This window comes from Choloepus didactylus, chromosome 2 (assembly GCF_015220235.1).
Source record: "Choloepus didactylus isolate mChoDid1 chromosome 2, mChoDid1.pri, whole genome shotgun sequence".
Classification (NCBI taxonomy): domain Eukaryota; kingdom Metazoa; phylum Chordata; class Mammalia; order Pilosa; family Megalonychidae; genus Choloepus; species Choloepus didactylus.
Genome location: NC_051308.1, coordinates 64607874 through 64628664, shown reverse-complemented (window position 1 = coordinate 64628664; position 20791 = coordinate 64607874). Strand labels below are relative to the sequence as shown.

General features: G+C 37.4%; 1 protein-coding gene across 1 annotated transcript in view; it reads left to right on the top strand.

Annotated features, from left to right (window-relative positions):
* LOC119526185 (complement factor H-like) overlaps positions 1-20791 on the top strand; it is a 125085-nt gene that overhangs the window by 64498 nt on the left and 39796 nt on the right. The window contains exons 8-11 of the mRNA XM_037825109.1: positions 3871-4065; positions 4800-4976; positions 19249-19425; positions 20313-20489. Of these exons, the coding sequence (XP_037681037.1) occupies positions 3871-4065; positions 4800-4976; positions 19249-19425; positions 20313-20489 (726 nt within the window). The remainder of the gene's footprint in view (positions 1-3870; positions 4066-4799; positions 4977-19248; positions 19426-20312; positions 20490-20791) is intronic.

Below are 20791 nucleotides of genomic sequence, written 5' to 3'. Positions count from 1 at the left end.
CCTTTTGTCCCTTTCAGCCTTCTCTCCTCCATCCTCAGATCCCATACAAGATCATCCTTGGCATTTGATTGTCATCTATTTAGACTTTGTTTTTTTCTTTCAATTGTGGAAACATATATGCAGCCTAAATCTTCCCATTCCACCCCCTCCCTTGCATTCCATTAGTGGGATTAAACAAATTTAAAATGTTGCAGTGCTTTCATGTTCTCACCATCCATTTCTAGAAGTTTCACTTCACTCGAAACCCTACACTCATTTCTTAACTCCTCATTGCCCCTTCCCCTGCTTCTTGGAACCCCTACTCTACTTTTCATCTCTATGGTCATATTCTCTGATACTTTCTTTGTGTTTACCATGGAGCTTAAATTTAATATCCTAAATCTATAACAATCTTGTTTTTCTTTGATACCAACTTAACTTCAATATGATACATAAACTATGTTCCTTTACTCCCTCATTCCCCCACCTTTATGTAGTTCTTGTCAAAAATTACATATTTTACATTGAGTCCAAAACCACTGATTTATCATTACAGTTTATGTATTTTAGATCCTGTAGGAAGTAAATAGTGGAGTTATAAATCAAAAATACAGTAGTATTGGTATTTATATTTACCTTGTGATCTTTACTGGTAATCTTTATTTCTTCATTTAGTTTCAGTCAATTGTTTAGTGTCACTTCCTTTCAGCCTGCTCAATTCCCTTTAGCTTTTCTTATAGGACTGATTACTGGTGGTGAAGTCCCTCAGCTTCTGATTATCCAGGAATGTTATCATCTCCCCCTCATTTTTACCCTCCAGGTGTTTGTGATTTCTCCAAGTCTCTGATGGTTATTGATTTATATTTGTATTCCATTGTCGTCAGAGAATGTGCTTTGAATAAATTCATTTTTTTTTTAAATTTATTGAGGCTTGTTTTTATGTCCCAGCATATGGTCCATTTTGGAGAAAGATCTGTGATCACTAGAGAAGAATGTGTGTCCCAGTGACCTGGGATCTAATGATCTATATATGTCTGTTAAAATTCTCTATATCTATCCTTTCTTTGTTTCTCTGTTGGTAGGGCTCCCTTTAGTATCTGAAGTAGGGCAGGTCTTTTATTAGAAAAATCTCTCAGCATTTGTTTGTCTGTGAAAAATTTAAGCTCTCCCTCAAATTTGAAGGAGAGTTTTTCTGGATAAAGTATTCTTGCTTGGAAATTTTTCTCTCTGAGAATTTTAACTATGTCATGCCACTGCCTTCTCGCCTCCATGGTGGCCGCTGAGTAGTCACTACTTAGTCTTGTGTTGTTTCCTTTGCATGCGGTGAATTGCTTTTCTCTCACTGCCTTCAGAACTTGCTCCGTCTCTTCAGTATTTGAGAGTCTGATCAGAATATGTTTTGGAGTAGGTTTATTTGGATTTATTCTATTTGGAGTTTGCTGGGCATTTATGCTTTGTGTATTTATATTGTGTAGAAGGTTTGGGAAGTTTCCCCTGACAATTTCTTTGAATACTCTTTCTAGACCTTTACCCTTCTCTTCCCCTTCTGAGACACCGATGAGTCTTGAATTTGGACGTTTTATTTTATCTATCATATCCCTGAGATCCATTTTGAGTTTTTTGATTTTTTTCCCCATTCTTTCTTTTGTTCTTTCATTTTCTGTTCTGTGGTCCTCGAGGAAAGTCATTGTTCAACTTCCTTTAATCTTGTATTATGAGTATTCAGAGTCTTTTTAATTTGGCCTACACTTTCTTTTATTTTCATAAGATCTTCTATTTTTTTATTTACTCTTGCAATTTGTTCTTTGTGCTCTTCTAGCGTCTTCTTTATGTCCTTTATATCCTGTGCCATGCTCTTGTCGCCTGTCTGTAGATCTTTGATTAATTGTGCCAAATACTTTGTGTCTTTTGATTTTTTGATTTGGGAGATTGGGTTTGCATTCTCCATATTGTTTGGTTTTATTATATGCTTTAAGATTTTCTGTTGTTTTTGGCCTCTTGGCACTTGCTTTACTTGATCCCTAATTTATCAGAACTGCAGCTTGGTGGCATATACTTTCTGTAACTAACCAGCAGATGGCATCCGTGAGTCACCTATTCCCCTCAAGTCAGTTCTCCCCAGATTTGTTTTTGTGGTGTGTGGGGGTCTGATTCTTGTGGGGTCCAATTGGTGCACCCAGTTTGGGTGTGGTGTTGGTGCTGTCCGCCCTGAATGTGGGGCGTTTGTCTGAGTGGTTAGGGAGACAGGGCACCTTTAATAATCAAACCTCCTAGGTGTTCCCAGAGATTTAAGGCTGTTGCAGGAGCCTAAGCCTTCATTTCGGTCTTTCCACAGATTTTCTCTGCCCTGACCCACCAGTCCTTGGTATTTGCGTAGGGTCCCTGGGGTTTCCGAGCAGATCCCCCTTCCCAGCTGTGCTCTTCCAGGACCTCTGCTGTGGGAGGGCTGTGCCATGTCACAAGTGCACGCCAGCTTCCTGGGAAGCGCTTGGTCACTGGGCCATGCAGGGGTGTTCCCAGCCTGCTTCAAAGATGGTTGAATGGGTCGGGTTAACTTCCCCCTTTTTGCACAGCTCCGCTCTCCCAGCTCCAGGACAATCAGCTGTGGGTGCACTAAAGGCCACTGTACATGGCCGATATTGTGGCATGTGTGCAGTGCTGAGGGAAAGACTCCCTGTTGCACTGTGTTTCTTGCTGTAGCTCTGGGCTGTGGGTCTGGCCCCAGGCAGGAGCATCCCTTGCCTGCTGGGGGAATGGCTGCAAAGAATGCAGTTTTTTTCTCCTTTTGGCTCCCCTCTGCTCCCCTGGTCTTGAGACAATCAGCAGCGGGAGTGGGAAGGGGTATCCTCCATGCCAGGCACTGAGGTGTTAGCCCAGCCAGCTCCTGCTGTGCTTCAATGTGCAGCTCTCCCTGTTGTATCTGCAGCTGCTCCTGGGCTTTTTTTTTTTTTTAAAGAACTAGTCTGTCTACAAATGCCAGCCCACCATTTCCCCACACTGCAGTGCGGCCGCTGGACTTTCAGCTGGCTTACTTACTCGTTTCAGAATGCATGCTCCTGGTTTCACCAAATGCACATTCCCTGCGGATTTAGCAGACGTTGTCTGGCTTGTGCTATGCTGGAAGTGGTGTTCTGGGTCACTTTCTGGTTTTTATCCTGTATTTTTCATGGAGGTGTTTTTTTGCCCTGTCTCACCTAGCCGCCATCTTAGGTTCTCCTGGTCCACTTTTGTTGGTTAAAAAATTAGGAAAAGAAGATTGGCCTGGACGAATATGTGTGAGACAAAAATAAGATTTTTTTTTTCTGTAATTTAATCAAAGGAGTTTTTTTGTGCTCCTCTACATTTCTTAAATTGTCTACAAGACTAGAAAAATAAACTAATTAAGGTTATTCATATGTCTCTCCCTTCCTCCTTCTTCTCTCTCTCTCTCTGTCTTTCCCTTCTCTCTCCCCTAAATCTGAGTTGGGCTTGAAAGAAAAGAATCCCTTTCATGAAAGGTGATGAAAAAGAAAGAAGGCAGAAGTCAGGTTAGCTGAGGGGTAAAATCTGCATCTTCATCCCTCATCAGGATGTTGACCTATCACCCAGGGCTGGGGATACATGTACTCAAGGAAAATACATTAAATAGGTCTGTGCAGTTTTCTTGTTGGACAGTCTCCACACAAGTTTATGCCTCATGTGACCCAAAAGTTATCATTTCATTTTCTTTAGCAATGACCCCTCCAAATACATCAGTGATAAGAATTCTATAAATTTCCTCGTCTTAAGTCCCTAATGCAAGGAGTGCAATCATGGTAAAAAGAGAGTATAATTCATCAATGAAAAAAATAAAAATCCAATTTGAATGCTTGTTATGATAAAATATTTCTGTTTGTATTTTTTTATTCCAAGTGAAACCCTGTGATTTTCCACATATAAAACATGGATATCTACGTGATGAAGGCTATTATAGACCATACTTTCCAGTACATATAGGAAAATATTACTATTACTACTGTGATCAGAATTTTGTGACTCCTACACAACACAATGGTGGTTACATTACATGCACAAAAGAAGGATGGTCACCAGCAGTACCATGCCGCCGTAAGTCAATATCTTTAAAATTGTACGTGTGCACATCATTCAGAGATGGTGAGGGAATAGCACAGAAGTGACTGATACCACAGCTTGTCCAACAAAAGCAGGGTCAGTGGATTAGGGGTGACAGCAAAAAGGACTAAAATGGATGTATTCTTTCTTGAGATGCTGTTCATGAATTTCAAATGAGAAATAAAAATGGGATTATTATAAGCTTCTACATAATGTATATTTTTCTATATTTTAAAAAAGCCAAAGATAATAACATCAAATTTTAATTGTTCTTTTTCTAACAATCATCTGGCCATTGGTATAATTTTCCCTTAATTTGTACATCATTTTTGGATGGGTATGCATTCTCATTTAAACATTGTAAAGGGAATTGTTTCATATGTTTTTACTAAAGAAGTTGTCAGTTTACAGAAAAATCATGCAGAATTTACAGAGTTCCCATAAATCCTTCCTAACACCCAACGTTACTATGATTAACATTCTGCATTAGGGTGGTGCCTTTGTTGCAACTCATGAAGAATAGTATTGTAACTACACTATTAACTGTACCCATAGTTTACATTAGCGTTCACTGCATTGTAAAGGCCTGTGTTTTTTTAAATTTATTACACTAACATATATACAACATAAAATTTCCAATTTCATTATTTATTATTATTATTATTATAATTTATTATCTTGAGAAAAATCCTATTACATTTTTCATTTATCTTTTTTATTGTTTTTAGGACAGTGCTATTTGTATTCTATTGAAAATGGACGTGCTTCAAAAGATAAATACAAATATTTAGATAATGAATTTATAAACGTTGTGTGCAATCCTGGCTACAGTCTTCCAGATGAACAGACCAAAATTACATGTACAGAGAATGACTGGTCCCCTCCTCCCAGATGCATCCGTGTCAGTAAGTGACTGCTCTGAGATCTCCAGATGTTATTATTTCATAAGACTCATATATATTAACTGCAGCAACATGCTGATTTTAATTTCTTCCTGTCCTGCCAATAGAACATATTTTGTGTTTTTTACGATGCATACAAGTGTATACACAAATTTCTTGATAAAATGTAGGAAAATAAATCTCTTATCTAAAAAGATTATTGAAGAATACAGAAAAGGAATTTTGAAAACAATATTTGTTGGTTAAGTCCCATGAAATATTTGCATCAAAATCACTAAATCTGTTGACTCAGAATGATTACAAATTTAAATAGAAAATAAATCCAATGCTAACTAAAAATGCCATTCATATTTTTAAGTGATTTGCTTCTCTGTGTTTCTCAAAGATGTATAACTTGGAATGCATTTTCTGAGACATTGTGTGTGTCCTACATTACAAGGGGATTCCCAACTGTTTTCCACTGGGGATGGAACAATATGCATTTATATCAACAGTCCATTGTTGGTTTTTTTTTTTGTTTGTTTGTTTTTTTTTTAATTATTCATTTATTGAGATATATTCACATACCATGCAGTCATACAAAACAAATCGTACATTTGATTGTTCACAGTACCATTACGTAGTTGTACATTCATTACCAAAATCAATCCCCACCACCCTCATTACCACACACACACAAATAACCAGAATAATAATTAAAGTGAAAAGGAGCAACTAAAGTAAAAAAGAACACTGGTCACCCTTGTCTATTTGTTTGTTTGTTTCCTTCCCCCACCTTTCCACTCACCCATCCACAAACTAGACAAATGGGAGTGTGATCCCTATGGCCCCCCAATCCCACTGTCCCCCCTCATAAGCCACATTTTTATACAACTGTCTTCAAGATGCATGGGTTCTGGGTTGTAGTTTGATAGTTTCAGGTATCCACCACCAGCTACCCCAATTCATTAGAACCTAAAAAGGGTTGTCTAAAGTGTGCGTAAGAGTGCCCACCAGAGTGAGCTCTCGGCTCGTTTTGGAATCTCTCTGCCACTGAAGCTTATTTCATTTCCTTTCACATCCCCCTTTTGGTCAAGAAGATGTTCTCCGTCCCACGATGCCGGGTCTACATTCCTCCCCGGGAGTCATATTCTACGTTGCCAGGGAGATTCACTCCCCTGGGTGTCTGATCCCAAGTAGGGGGGAGGGCAGTGATTTCACCTTTCAAGTTGGCTTAGCCAGAGAGAGAGGGCCACATCTGAGCAACAAAGAGGCATTCAGGAGGAGACTCTTAGGCACAAATATAGGGAGGCCTAGCCTCTCCTTTGCAGCAACCGTCTTCCCAAGGGTAAAACTTATGGTAGAGGGCTCAACCCATCAAACCACCAGTCCCCTATGTCTGTGGTCATGTTAGCAACCATGGAGGTGCAGTAGGCGAATACCCCTGCATTTTCCACAGGCTCCTCAAGGGGGCACTACATCTTTTTTTTCTTTCTTTCTTTTTTTTTTTTTAACTTTCCCTTCTTTTTTAAATCAACTGTATGAAAAAAAAAGTTAAAAAGAAAACAAACATACAATAAAAGAACATTTCAAAGAGACCATAACAAGGGAGTAAGAAAAAGACAACTAACCTAAGATAACTGCTTAACTTCCAACATGTTCCTACTTTACCCCAAGAAAGTTACATAATATAGCAACATTTCTGTGAACTTGTTCCTACTATATCCATCAGAAATTAACAGACCATAGTCATTTCTGGGCATCCCCAGAACATTAAATAGCATATCTGTTCTTCTTGGATTACTGTTCCCCCTTCCTTAATTGTTCTCTACTGCTAGTTCCCCTACATTCTACATTATAAACCATTTGTTTTACATTTTTCAAAGTTCACATTAGTGGTAGCATATAATATTTCTCTTTTTGTGCCTGGCTTATTTCGCTCAGCATTATGTCTTCAAGGTTCATCCATGTTGTCATATGTTTCACAAGATCGTTCCTTCTTACTGCCGTGTAGTATTCCATTGTGTGTATATACCACATTTTATTTATCCACTCATCTGCTGAAGGACATTTGGGTTGTTTCCATCTCTTGGCAATTGTGAATAATGCTGCTGTGAACATTGGCGTGCAGATATCTGTTCATGTCACTACTTTCTGATCTTACGGGTATATACTGAGAAGTGCAATCGCTGGATCGAATGGTAGCTGTATATCTAGTTTTCTAAGGAACTGCCAGAGTGACTTCCAGAGTGGCTGAACCATTATACAGTCCCACCAACAATGAATAAGAGTTCCAATTTCTCCACATCCCCTCCAGCATTTGTAGTTTCCTGTTTGTTTGATGGCAGCCATTCTAACCGGTGTTAGATGGTATCTCATTGTGGTTTTAATTTGCATCTCTCTAATAGCTAGTGAAGCTGAAAATTTTTTCATGTGTTTCTTGGCCATTTGTATTTCCTCTTCAGAGAACTGTCTTTTCATATCTTTTGCCCATTTTATAATTGGGCTGTCTGTACTATTGTCATTGAGGTGTAGGATTTCTTTGTATATGCAAGATATCAGTCTTTTGTCAGATACATGGTTTCCAAAAATTTTTTCCCATTGAGTTGGCTGCCTCTTTACCTTTTTGAGAAATTACTTTGAGGTGCAGAAACTTCTAAGCTTGAGGAGTTCCCATTTATCTATTTTCTCTTTTGTTGCTTGTGCTTTGGGTGTAAAGTCTAGGAAGTGGCCTCCTAATACAAGGTCTTGAAGATGTTTTCCTACATTATCTTCTAGGAGTTTTATGGTACTTTCTTTTATATTGAGATCTTTCGTCCATTTTGAGTTAATTTTTGTGTAGGGTGTGAGGTAGGGGTCCTCTTTCATTCTTTTGGATATGGATATCCAACTCTCCCAGCCCCATTTGTTGAAAAGACCATTATGGCTCAGTTCAGTGACTTTGGGGGCCTTATCAAAGATCAGTCGGCCATAGATCTGAGGGTCTATCTCTGAATTCTCAATTCGATTCCATTGATCTATATGTCTATCTTTGTGCCAGTACCATGCTGTTTTGGCAACTGTGGCTTTATAATAAGCTTCAAAGTAAGGAAGTGTAAGTCCTCCCTCTTCGTTTTTCTTTTTTAGAGTGTCTTTAGCAATTCGAGGCACCTTCCCTTTCCAAATAAATTTGATAACTAGCTTTTCCAAGTCTGCAAAGTAGGTTGTTGGAATTTTGATTGGGATTGCATTGAATCTGTAGATGAGTTGGGTAGAATTGACATCTTAATGACATTTAGTCTTCCTATCCATGAACATGGAATATTTTTCCATCTTTTAAGGTCCCCTTCTATTTCTTTTAGTAGAGTTATGTAGTTTTCTTTGTATAGGTCTTTTACATCTTTGGTTAAGTTTATTCCTAGGTACTTGATTTTTTTAGTTGCTATTGAAAATGGTATCTTTTTCTTGAGTGTCACTTCCGTTTGTTCATTTCTAGCATCTAGAAAAATTACTGACTTATGTGCATTAATCTTGTATCCCGCTACTTTGCTAAATTTTTTTATTAGCTCTAGTAGCTGTATCATTGATTTCTCAGGGTTTTCTAGATATAAGATCATATCATCTGCAAACAATGACAGTTTTACTTCTTCTTTTCCAATTTGGATGCCTTTTATTTCTTTGTCTTGCCGGATTGCCCTGGCTAGCACTTCCAGCACAATGTTGAATAACAGTGGTGACAGCGGGCATCCTTGTCTTGTTCCTGATCTTAGAGGGAAGGCTTTCAGTCTCTCACCATTGAGTACTATGCTGGCTGTGGGTTTTTCGTATATGCTCTTTATCATGTTGAGGAAGTTTCCTTCAATTCCTACCTTTTGAAGTGTTTTTATCAAAAAGGGATGTTGGATTTTGTCAAATGCTTTTTCAGCATCTATTGAGATGATCAATTGATTTTTCCCTTTCGAGTTTTTAATGTGTTGTAATACATTGATTGTTTTTCTTATGTTGAACCATCCTTGCATGCCTGGAATGAACCCCACTTGGTCATGGTGTATGATTTTTTTAATGTGTCTTTGGATTCGATTTGCAAGTATTTTGTTGAGGATTTTTGCATCTATATTCATTAGGGAGATTGGCCGGTAGTTTTCCTTTTTTGTAGCATCTTTGCCTGGTTTTGGTATTAGATTGATGTTAGCTTCATAAAATGAGTTAGGTAGTGTTCCATTTTTTTCAATGTTTTGAAACAGTTTGAGTAAGATTGGTGTCAGTTCTTTCTGGAAAGTTTGGTAGAATTCCCCTGTGAAGCCATCTGGCCCTGGGCATTTATTTGTGGGAAGATTTTTGATGACTGATTGGATCTCTTTGCTTGTGATGGGTTGGTTGAGGTCTTCTATTTCTTCTCTGGTCAGTCTAGGTTGTTCATATTTTTCCAGGAAATTGTCCATTTCTTCTACATTGTCCAGTTTGTTGCCATACAGTTGTTCATAATATCCTCTTTTTTTTTTTTTAATCATCATTTTATTGAGATATATTCACATACCACGCAGTCATACAAAACAAATTGTACTTTCGATTGTTTACAGTACCATTACATAGTTGTACATTCATCACCTAAATCAATCCCTGACACCTTCATTAGCACACACACAAAAATAACAAGAATAATAATTAGAGTGAAAAAGAGCAATTGAAGTGAAAAAGAACACTAGGTACCTTTGTCTGTTTGTTTGCTTCCCCTACTTTTCTACACATCCATCCATAAACTAGACAAAGTGGAGTTTGGTCCTTATGGCATTCCCAATCCCACTGTCACCCCTCATAATCTACATTTTTATACAACTGTCTTCGAGATTCATGGGTTCTGGGTTGTAGTTTAATAGTTTCAGGTATCCACCACCAGCTACCCCAATTCTTTAGAACCTAAAAAAGGTTGTCTAAAGTGTGCGTAAGAGTGCCCACCAGAGTGATCTCTCGGCTCGTTTTGGAATCTCTCTGCCACTGAAGCTTATTTCATTTCCTTTCACATCCCCCTTTTGGTCAAGAAGATGTTCTCCATCCCACGATGCCGGGTCTACATTCCTCCCCGGGAGTCATATTCCACGTTCATAATATCCTCTTATAATTTTTTTAATTTCTTCAGGATCTGCAGTTATGTCACCTTTTTCATTCATTATTTTGTTTATATGGGTCTTCTCTCTTTTTGATTTTGTCAGTCTAGCTAGGGGCTTGTCAATCTTGTTGATCTTCTCAAAGAACCAACTTTTGGTGATATTTATCCTCTCTATTGTTTTTTTGTTCTCTATGTCATTTATTTCTGCTTTAATCCTTGTTATTTCTTTTCTTGTACTTGGTTTAGTATTGGTTTGCTGTTCATTTTCTAGCTTCTTCAGTTGATCCATTAGTTCTTTGATTTTGGCTCTTTCTTCCTTTTTAATATATGTGTTTAGTGCTATAAATTTCCCCCTTAGCACTGCTTTTGCTGCATCCCATAGGTTTTGGTATGTTGTGTTCTCATTTTCATTCGTCTCTATATATTTAGCAATTTCTCTTGCTATTTCTTCTTTAGCCCACTGATTGTTTAGGAGTGTGTTGTTTAACCTCCAGGTATTTGTGAATTTTCTAAGTCTTTGATGGTTATTGACTTCTAATTGTATTCCATTGTGGTCAGAGAATGTGCTTTGAATAATTTCAATCTTTTGAAATTTATTGAGGCTTGTTTTATGTCCCAGCATATGATCTATTCTGGAGAAAGTTCCGTGAGCACTAGAAAAGTATGTGTATCCTGGTGATTTGGGATGTAATGTCCTGTATATGTCTGTTAAATCTAATTCATTTATCAGATTGTTTAGGTTTTCAATTTCCTTATTGGTCTTCTGTCTGGTTGATCTATCTATAGGAGAGAGTGATGTGTTGAAGTCTCCCACAATTATTGTGAAAACATCAATGGCTTCCTTTAGTTTTGCCAGTGTTTCTCTCATGTATTTTGTGGCACCTTGATTGGGTGCATAGACATTTACGATTGTTATTTCTTCTTGCTGAATTGCCCCTTTTATTAGTATGTAGTGGCCTTCTTTGTCTCTCAAAACATCCCTGCATTTGAAGTCTATTTTATCTGAGATTAATATTGCTACACCTGCTTTCTTTTGGCTGTAGCTTGCATGAAATATTTTTTTCCATCCTTTCACTTTCAGTTTCTTTGTGTCCCTGTGTCTAAGATGAGTCTCTTGTATGCAACATATTGATGGTTCATTTTTTTTGATCCATTCTGTGAATCTATATCTTTTAATTGGGGAGTTTAATCCATTTACATTCAACGTTATAACCGTGAAGGCATTTCTTGAATCGGCCATCTTATCCTTTGGTTTATGTTTGCCATATTTTACCCTCTCTCTATTAATATCCTTTATTGTACCCATACCGAATCTCTTTAGTACTGAACCTTTCTCCAAGTCTCTGTGTCCTGTCTTTGTTTCTCTGTCTGTAGGGCTCCCTTTAGTATCTCCAGTAGGGCAGGTCTCTTGTTAGCAAATTCTCTCAGCATTTGTTTGTTTGTGAAAAATTTAAGCTCTCCCTGAAATTTGAAGGAGAGCTTTGCTGGATAAAGCATTCTTCGCTGGAAATTTTTCTCACTCAGAATTTTAAATACATCATGCCACTGCCTTCTTGCCTCCATGGTGGCTGCTGAGTAGTCACTACTTAGTCTTCTGCTGTTTCCTTTGTATGTGGTGAATTGCTTTTCTTTTGCTGCTTTCAGAACTTGCTCCTTCTCTTCTGTGTTTGACAGTGTGATCAGTATATGTCTCGGAGTGGGTTTATTTGGATTTATTCTATTTGGAGTTCGCTGAGCATTTATGATTAGTGTATTTATGTTGTTTAGAAGATTTGGGAAGTTTTCCCCAACAATTTCTTTGAATACTCTTCCTGGACCTTCACCCTTTTCTTCCCCTTCTGGGACACCAATGAGTCTTATATTTGGACGTTTCATATTATCTATCATATCCCTGAGGTCCATTTCGATTTTTTCAATTTTTTTCCCCATTCTTTCTTTTATGCTTTCATTTTCCATTGTGTCATCTTCCAGGTCACTGATTCGTTGTTCAACTTCCTCTAGTCTTGTACTATGAGTGTCCAGAGTCTTTTTAATTTGGTCAACAGTTTCTTTAGTTTCCATAAGATCATCCATTTTTTTATTTAGTCTTGCAATATCTTCTTTATGCTCTTCTAGAGTCTTCTTGATTTCCTTTATATCCCGTACTATGGTCTCATTGTTCATCTTTAGTTCTTTGAGTAGCTGCTCTAGGTGCTGTGTCTCTTCTGGTCTTTTGATTTGAGTGCTTGGGCTTGGGTTATCCATATCGTCTGGTTTTTTCATATGCTTTATAATTTTCTGTTGTTTTTGGCCTCGTGGCATTTGCTGAACTTGATAGGGTTCTTTTAGGGTTTGTAGACCTATTGAAGTCCTTATCTCTAATTTATCAGATCTACAGCTTCATGGAGTACACTTTCTCTAACTAACCAGCAGGTGGCGTCCACGAGCCACCTGTCCTCCACAAGCCAGTTCTCCCCTGCTTAGCCTTTTTGGTGAGTGGGGGAGTGAGTCTTGTGGGGCCCAATTGGTGTACTAAGCTTGCGTGTGTAGTTGGTGTTGCGTGCCCTGTATGTGGGGCGAGTTTCTGGGCAGTCGGGGAGGGGGGGTGGCCCTAACAATCAAATCTTTCTGGTGATCCTAGAGTTTTAAAGCTGCTGCAATAGTCTAATCCTTCAGTTCAGTCCTGCCACAGTTTGTCTCTGCCACTGACCCACAAGTCCTTGGTATTGGCGTATGGCTCCTGAGACTTGCAAGTGGGCCCCTCTTCCAGGCTGTGCACCCCGGGTCCTCTGTTGAGTCTGTCACAGGTGAGTGCCGTCCCCCGAGGGCAGTTCTGGGCTGCTGGGCTGTGTACGGAGGCTCCCAGTCTGCTCAAATGACGGCTGAATGGGGCTTTGTTAATTCACACTGCTCCACCTTCCCAACTCTGGGACAATCAGCTGAGGTTGCAGGGAAGGCTAATGTCCATGCCCAGTTTTGTGGTGTGTGCCTGTTATTTGAAGCACTTCCGTCACACTGGGTTGTCTGGGGCAGCTCTGGGCTATGGGGATGGTGATGGGCAGGAGTGTTTCCTGTCCACCAGGATGTTGGCTGTGAGCGGACACCCCCCTTTTCTTGGGAAGTTGTGGTGTTTAGTGAATTTTCTCAGCCACTGGATTATTGCCTTTTGTCTCAGAGCTCTCTTAGTTCTGCTCTTGACTTGACATGCCGAAATTGCAATTCTTTGAAGCTTTCTGTATTGGGCTTCTTAGAGTAATTGTTTTAGAAAAAGAAAAAAGGATTAAAAAAAAAAAAAAGGGCCCTCCTCATTGATCTAATGGGTTATTGAAATGCTAATAGACAAAGCAACCAGGGCCATTAAGGAAAGGTCCACAGAGCAGAGAGATCAGCTTGTCTTCGGGATTTGCATATGCTCCTCAAGGCCTGATCTCCGCCCTTCCCCTTTCTGTGTTCACCAGACCTCAAAAAATCCTCTGCTTTTATTTTGGAGTTTTTCGTGTTGTTTTTTTTTTTTCTATGCCTGTCTCCTCTCTGCTGGGCTGGCTGCTCTCAGATTCTCTGGTGTCTGGTCTCAGTCTATCTATAGTTGGAGTTTGGATCAGTAGAATGAGTTTCCGATAAGGGCTGCCACTGCAGTTCTCCCTTCTCCTTCCCGGAGCTGACAGCCCCTCCTCCCACGGGACTGAGCCTGGCAGGGAGGGGCGCGGGTTCCCTGGCCGCAAAAAGTTACAGATTTCGGTGATCTCAGCAGTTCGACATTTTCATGAGTGTTGTATGAAGTATGCCCAAAGACAGATTGCTCTGTGGTGTCCAGTCCACGCAGTTCCTGGCTTTCTACCTACTTTCCTGGAGGAGTAACTAAAATATACAGCTCACCAGTCTGCCATCTTGCCCCGCCTCATCTCTCATTGTGGTCTTAATTTGCATCTCTCTAATAGCTAGTGAAGCTGAACATTTTTTCATGTGTTTCTTGGCCATTTGTATTTCCTCTTCAGAGAACTGTCTTTTCACATCTTTTGCCCATTTTATAATTGCCCTGTCTGTACTATCATCATTGAGTTGTAGGATTTCTTTATGCATGCAATATATCAGTCTTTTGTCAGATACATGGTATCCAAAAATATTTGTCCCATTGAGTTCGCTGCCTCTTTAACTTTTTGAGAAATTCCTTTGAGGTACAGAAACTTCTAAGCTTGAGGAGTTCCCATGTATCTATTTTTTCTTTTGTTGCTTGTGCTTTGGGCGTAAAGTCTAGGAAGTGGCCACGTAGTACAAGGTCTTGAAGATGTTTTCCTACATTGTCTTGTAGGAGTTTTATGGTGCTTTCTTTTATATTGAGATCTTTGGTCCATTTTGAGTTAATTTTTGTGTAGGGTGTGAGGTAGGGGTCCTCTTTCGTTCTTTTGGATATGGATATCCAACTCTCCCAGCCCCATTTGCTGAAAAGACCTTTATGACCCAGTTCCGTGACTTTTGGGGCCTTATCAAAGATCAGTCAGCCATAGATCTGGGGGTCTATCTCATTTCAATTCCATTGATCTATATGTCTGTCTTTGTGCAGGTACCATGCTGTTTTGACAACTGTGGCTTTATAATAAGCTTCAAAGTCAGGGAGTGTAATTCCTCCCACTTGGTTTTTCTTTTTTAGAGTGTCTTTAGCAATTTCAGGCATCTTCCCTTTCCAAATAAATTTGATAACTAGCTTTTCCAAGTCTGCAAAGTAGGTTGATGGAATTTTGATTGGGATTGAATTGAATCTGTAGATGAGTTTGGGTAGAATTGACATCTTAATGTCATTTAGCCTTCCTATCCATGAACATGGAATATTTTTCTTCTTTTAAGGTCCCCTTCTATTTCTTTTAATAGAGTTATGTAGTTTTTTTTGTATAGGTCTTTTACATCTTTGGTTAAGTTTATTCCTAGATACTTGATTTTCTTAGTTGCTATTGAAAATGGTATCTTTTTCTTGAGTGTCTCTTCAGTTTGTCCATTTCTAGCATATAGAAACATTACTGACTTGTGTGCATTAATCTTGTATCTTGCTACTTTGCTAAATTTGTTTATTAGCTCTAGTAGCTGTATCATTGATTTCTTGGGGTTTTCCAGATATAAGATCATATCATCTGCAAACAATGACAGTTTTACTTCTTCCTTTCGAAATTGGATGCCTTTTATTTCTTTGTCTTGCCGGATTGCCCTGGCTAGCACTTCTAGCACAATGTTGAATAAGAGTGGTGATAGCGGGCATCCTTGTCTTGTTCCTGATCTTAGGGGGAAGGCTTTCAGTCTCTCACCATTGAGTACTATGCTGGCTGTGGGTTTTTCCATATATGCTCTTTATCATATTGAGGAAGTTTCCTTCAATTCCTACCTTTTGAAGAGTTTTTATCAAAAATGGATGCTGGATTTCCATTGTTGTTTTACATCCTTGCTAATGATTAGTGATGTTATATTTTAGTGTTTACACTTTGAGTAGTTGTAAAATGTTATAGCATTAGAGTGTAATTTGAATTCCTTTTTTTAAATTAGGCTATGCCTGTACTCATACACCTATTGGTAATTAGTTTTTCTAATCTATACAATGGAAATTGATGGTTTTCTAAATTTATATTTTTGTGTATTTTTGTATTGATTTATTGGGATTCTTAGTATATTTTGAATATAAATTTCAACTATAGCTATTGCCAAGTATTTTCTCCTGTCCTATTATGGCTTGTGTTTTTCTTTTCTTTAAGAACACCTTAGTGAACATAGTTTATTTTGTCCTACAATCAAAGTGATCAACTTGTTTTGTTAATATTTATCACGTCTTCTTTAAGGACATAGAGATAATGAAGTATTTTATTCTAAAAACTTTTGAGATTTTGCCTCCCCTGTTATAGATTTAATCCATTTGAAGTTCGTTTTTATACATGCTATTTATCAGATTTCCTCTTTAGAAAATATGGAAATCCAACATTTCCCCAGTTATCTGTAATTGCACCTGAGCATATATCATAAACATATATAATGACTATTAATCTGAATCCTCTCTTGTGTTTCATAATAAGTAGTTTTTCTATCAGTGTTCCAGTACCACACTGTGTTAACTACTTTAGATTTATAATACATCCGGACATCTATTGGAAAGCTTTCAGCCTAATTTTTTCTTTTCATTCTCTGGTTTATTCTTGGACTTTTGTCTTATGTATTTTAATTCTCCTCAACAAGTTCCCTCAAAAATCTCTGTTTAGATTTTTATTGGAATTACCTTTGTTCTCCAGATCAATTTATGAAGAATAGATATCTTTATGCTACTGAGCCTTCCTGATATACAATTTGATATTTTCTAAAGTTTTTTGGGTCTTTTTGGAATGTCTGACAATTGTCTTGTGTTATATATTTTTGCTTATGAGAAGATTTTGGATATTATGAATTATGTTTCCTGTAAATAATATTTTCATTATATTTAAGCTTTAAGAAATTTCTTTTAACTCAGGTGATTTGAAATTTTAAAAAATTATTAAAATCAATATTGCTTAAAATTTTGAATGACCTACTTACATACGTAACTCCAAATTCAATGCTCTTTAAGCCTCCCAAACCCATCCTTGACCTGCAACTTCAAAGAAAGGGGAGATTTATCCAGACAAATAGCCTCATCTTCATGGGCATGTGTAAACACAGCTAAGAGATTCTTTTTTTCCATCTTCCACAATGTTCCAAGCAATCTTAGTTTTCCTTTTTACATTATGCAAATATTGGGTTCCATAATAAGTAGTTTTATATCAGTGTTCCAATACCACACTGTGTTAACTACTTTAGATTTATAGTATGTCCGGACATCTAGTACAAACCTTTCAACCTAATTTTTTCTTACCATTCTCTGGTTTATTCTTGGGCTTTGGTCTTATGTATTTTAATAATTGGGTCAGCAATCTTTCTCTCTTTCATCTAATGTTCATACTCACTCAGATCCACTAACCAGCCAGCAAACCAAGGGCGGAACCATCAGGTTCAGTTGGAAGATTGTCCGTTAGTAATAGCGGCAGTATCAGTGTGGCCGTTGACACCTTCTTTGTCCATTTTCAATAATATAGAGAAGAGGGTTATAAAGGAAGTTTATAAGATGCTCTTATCCACTGTGTGAGAAAGTATTAGAAACCATTATCCAAGTTTAGGCACAGGAGAGGAAAGTATATCCATAATGCCCTTAGGAGTTTGGTCATGCGGAGTTCGATATATTATTTGTGGTGTCAAGTTAGCAATTGATCTTTCCTCTGAATTGGAAAATGCAATCAAGTTTCCAGGTCTACAGAACCAGGAAGAGTAAAAGAAAATCTTTCAGAAGTAGCAAATAATTTTATTTAATTTCCTGTGTTATACCCCATGCCTTTTTCCCCATTCTCTGCACACTATCTCAACAATTCATCCATTGGTGTGTTTATATTCACACATGTTAAGTTTTAAGCCACTTTCATGCACTTGTGCAAGTCATTCTTTCAGTCTTTTATCACTACACCTACCACATTTAATAATTTGGCGTTTCATTTGCTCATTCCAATTTTCAGTCAGTCCCACTATATTGTGGGAGGTAAGATTTAAGTGTAGTTTGTTGTATATGATGTTTCTTAGCCCATCGTTGCACTGTACCTGCAGTAAAATATGCTCTCGTTGATCAGATGATATATAATTAGGAGGACCAATCTGAAGCATTTTCTACTGTAAGCCTTAAATAGTGTTAGAGACATTTCCTTTGGTAACTGGATATGAGAATTAAGATTTAGAATCATATATGTATGCATGTAAATATATATATGTATTTTTTTCCTGGCCAAGACTTTTGTTATCTCCCTGGAATTGTGGATATCAAGCCAAGAAAATCCACATGCCACCCATGGGATACCCCGTATCCTGTTGGTAGGTGGCCTGTCATTGCTTTCTGTGTCTAATGATCCCATTGCATTTTCCTTCTTTCCTGATGAATTTATGAGGAGAGATTAAGAACATCCCCTGATGGGACAGGCAATTTCTCCAAAAAGTATACAAGCAATCAAATTCTGTGCCACTTCCTTGGATTTTGCAGCTCACAGAATCAGCTACTTATTTTTGTCTTAGCTTTCACTTCCTGTTTGTTCTGAGTAAGACATGAACGCTTAAGGTCTTCTTAGGATGTTTTTAGCATGTGTCCTGACCTCAACATGCATCTGGCTTTCTAAATCCCCCAGAATACATGGCAATTTTGAATGCTCCAAATCCCAAATAAACTCTTTCCTAGGTTTTCATCCCAGGCATTAGGTATTCTTCTATAAGCCTTCCAGTGTAGTCTTTTACCCCATGTAGTTGTAGGCTGTCCATTTTCCTTATAGGGTTGGGTTCTTGGAGCTGCCGTTTTGGGATTGTTCGTTGCTGGTATATAGAAACACCACTGAATTTTGCAAGTTGATCTCATACCCTACCACTTTGCTAGATTCATTCATAAGCTCTGGTAGCCTTCATACTTCATATAGATTATTTGTGATTTTATCTATATAGAATTGCATCATCTGTGATTTTGGGTGTTTTTCATTTCTTTCTCTTGAGTAATTGCTCTGGCTTGATCTTCCACTATAACATTGAACAGCAGTGATGAAAGCAGACCTCCTGGTCCTTTTCTTGATCTTAGGTGGAAATTTTTCATTCTTTCACCACTGAGAATGATATTAACTATAGTTTTTTTTTTTTCATGTCTTTTGTCATGTTGAAGAAGATTCCAAATATTTCCAGTTTCTTGAGTGTTTTTATCAAGAAATGATGCTGAGTTAGTTCACTTGTTTTCAGGGTCCTTTGAGATGGTCATGTTTATTGTCCCCTCCCAGCTTCATTCCATAAGTGTGATTTGTTATTTTGATTCATTTTCTTGTGTTGAACCACCCTTGTGTTTCTGGAATAAATCCTATTTGATCATGGTGTAGAATCATTTTAATTTGCTATTGTATACAGTTTGCTATTATTTTGTTGAGGGTTTTTCATCTGTATGCATAAAAGGTATTGATCTGTCATTTTCATTTCTTGTGATATTCTCATCTGGCTTTGGTATTAGAGTGATGTTGGCCTCACTGAATGAGTTAGGAAGTGTTATTGGGTCTTTGGATTTCTGTTGTGTTTGAGAAGAAATGTGTTCCTCTACTTACTATTTAGTTAATTTGTGACATTTTTTGTCTCTTTATAAACATGTCTGTTGAACGTATATTTGTGCTTTTTCCCTTTCAGAAACATGTTCGAGATTAGATATTGAGCATGGGTTTTTTTCTGAATATGAGTATACATATCCCTTAAATAAACAAACACAATATAAGTGTAAAGAAGGATATGTAACACCAGAGGGTGAAACCTCAGGTTCGATTACGTGTTTACATAGCGGATGGTCAGCTCAGCCCACATGCATTAGTAAGTAATTTATTATGTTGTTGTTCATTTTCTGAAAACAGTTTACAAATGTTTTCTTTAAATTAATTCTTTATTGGGGGCCTTATCTGGTTCCTTTTGAAAAAATAGATAAAACACTTTGTGAAATCGTGTGCGTGTAAAATATATATAAATATAGAAATATTTCTCTCTGTCCTCTACCTAAATGTTTATGGAGATTTTCTAAACACAATTTGCAGAGTTTACTTCATTGACTAACTCTATTATCCCTAAGCCACTCAGTGATACTTCTGAAGTATACGTATGAATCCATTCTGACACTTTTTGCTTTTTGTTGTTTTTTCTTTCAATTTCCATGCTTTCTATGGGCTGAAGAAAAAATGATGAGTTGTTCCCATGTCAATTCATTTTATATTAAATTGTAATAGTTATCTATTGTAAGGTTTTCTTACGATGAAAGAAAATATGTAGATAAATGTGTTAATCTTTTTATCCAGTTAATTCTTTTATATTTGTATATATTTCATAACTGCAAATCATTATATTGCCTCTAAGTTCACAAAATGTCATCTTATGTCCTCAGAAATGTAATAGACAACATTAGTGGTCTATTTTGGTACCAATATGTGACAAGCTCAAAAACAAATAAGATTGACAAACATATTGTTAATATAAATTTTTCAGAGATTTTAATTGATGATAATTATGGTGTATATAGAAATAATTTTTTATTTTTAGTGTATGTCATAGGACAACATCTTATCACTTTTCTTCTTAGAAATTTATTAGCATGTACTTAATTTATTAGCATGTACTAACTGACAAAACCTTATATTCCTGAGAAGTATTTACTCCATTGTCCATTCAATAATGTTAGAAATGAAAACGTTAATTTTATTATGCCTCAGAATCTTGTGATAAGCCAGTATTTGAGAATGCCAGGCCCAGAAGAGATGACACCTGGTTTAAGCTCAATGACAAGTTGGACTATGAATGCAACGATGGATATGAAACCAGAGACGGAAGCACCACAGGCTCCATAGTATGCGGTGAGGATGGTTGGTCCAATACACCCACATGTCTCGGTAAGTACTCTATTTCAGGTATTCTTTTTTCAGAATTAAAAAAAAAGTACTCTTTTTTTTTTCAGATTTGATTTATTTAGAGGTACTTTAAGGACAAGGATTAAAATCAAGGTGTTTTCTTACTTAATGTGAACAAGGAAAGGATTGTGTTTTGACGCCCAAAGATAAGAATCTATCTTAAAGCACTACATCAAATTAAAGTTTCTTGTGGACACTTACATTACAGTTTTGTGATTGAGTTATAAATCCTTTTCAAATTGTCCCAGATAGAAACTTTCAAGTTATTTAAAAAGGGTCACTCG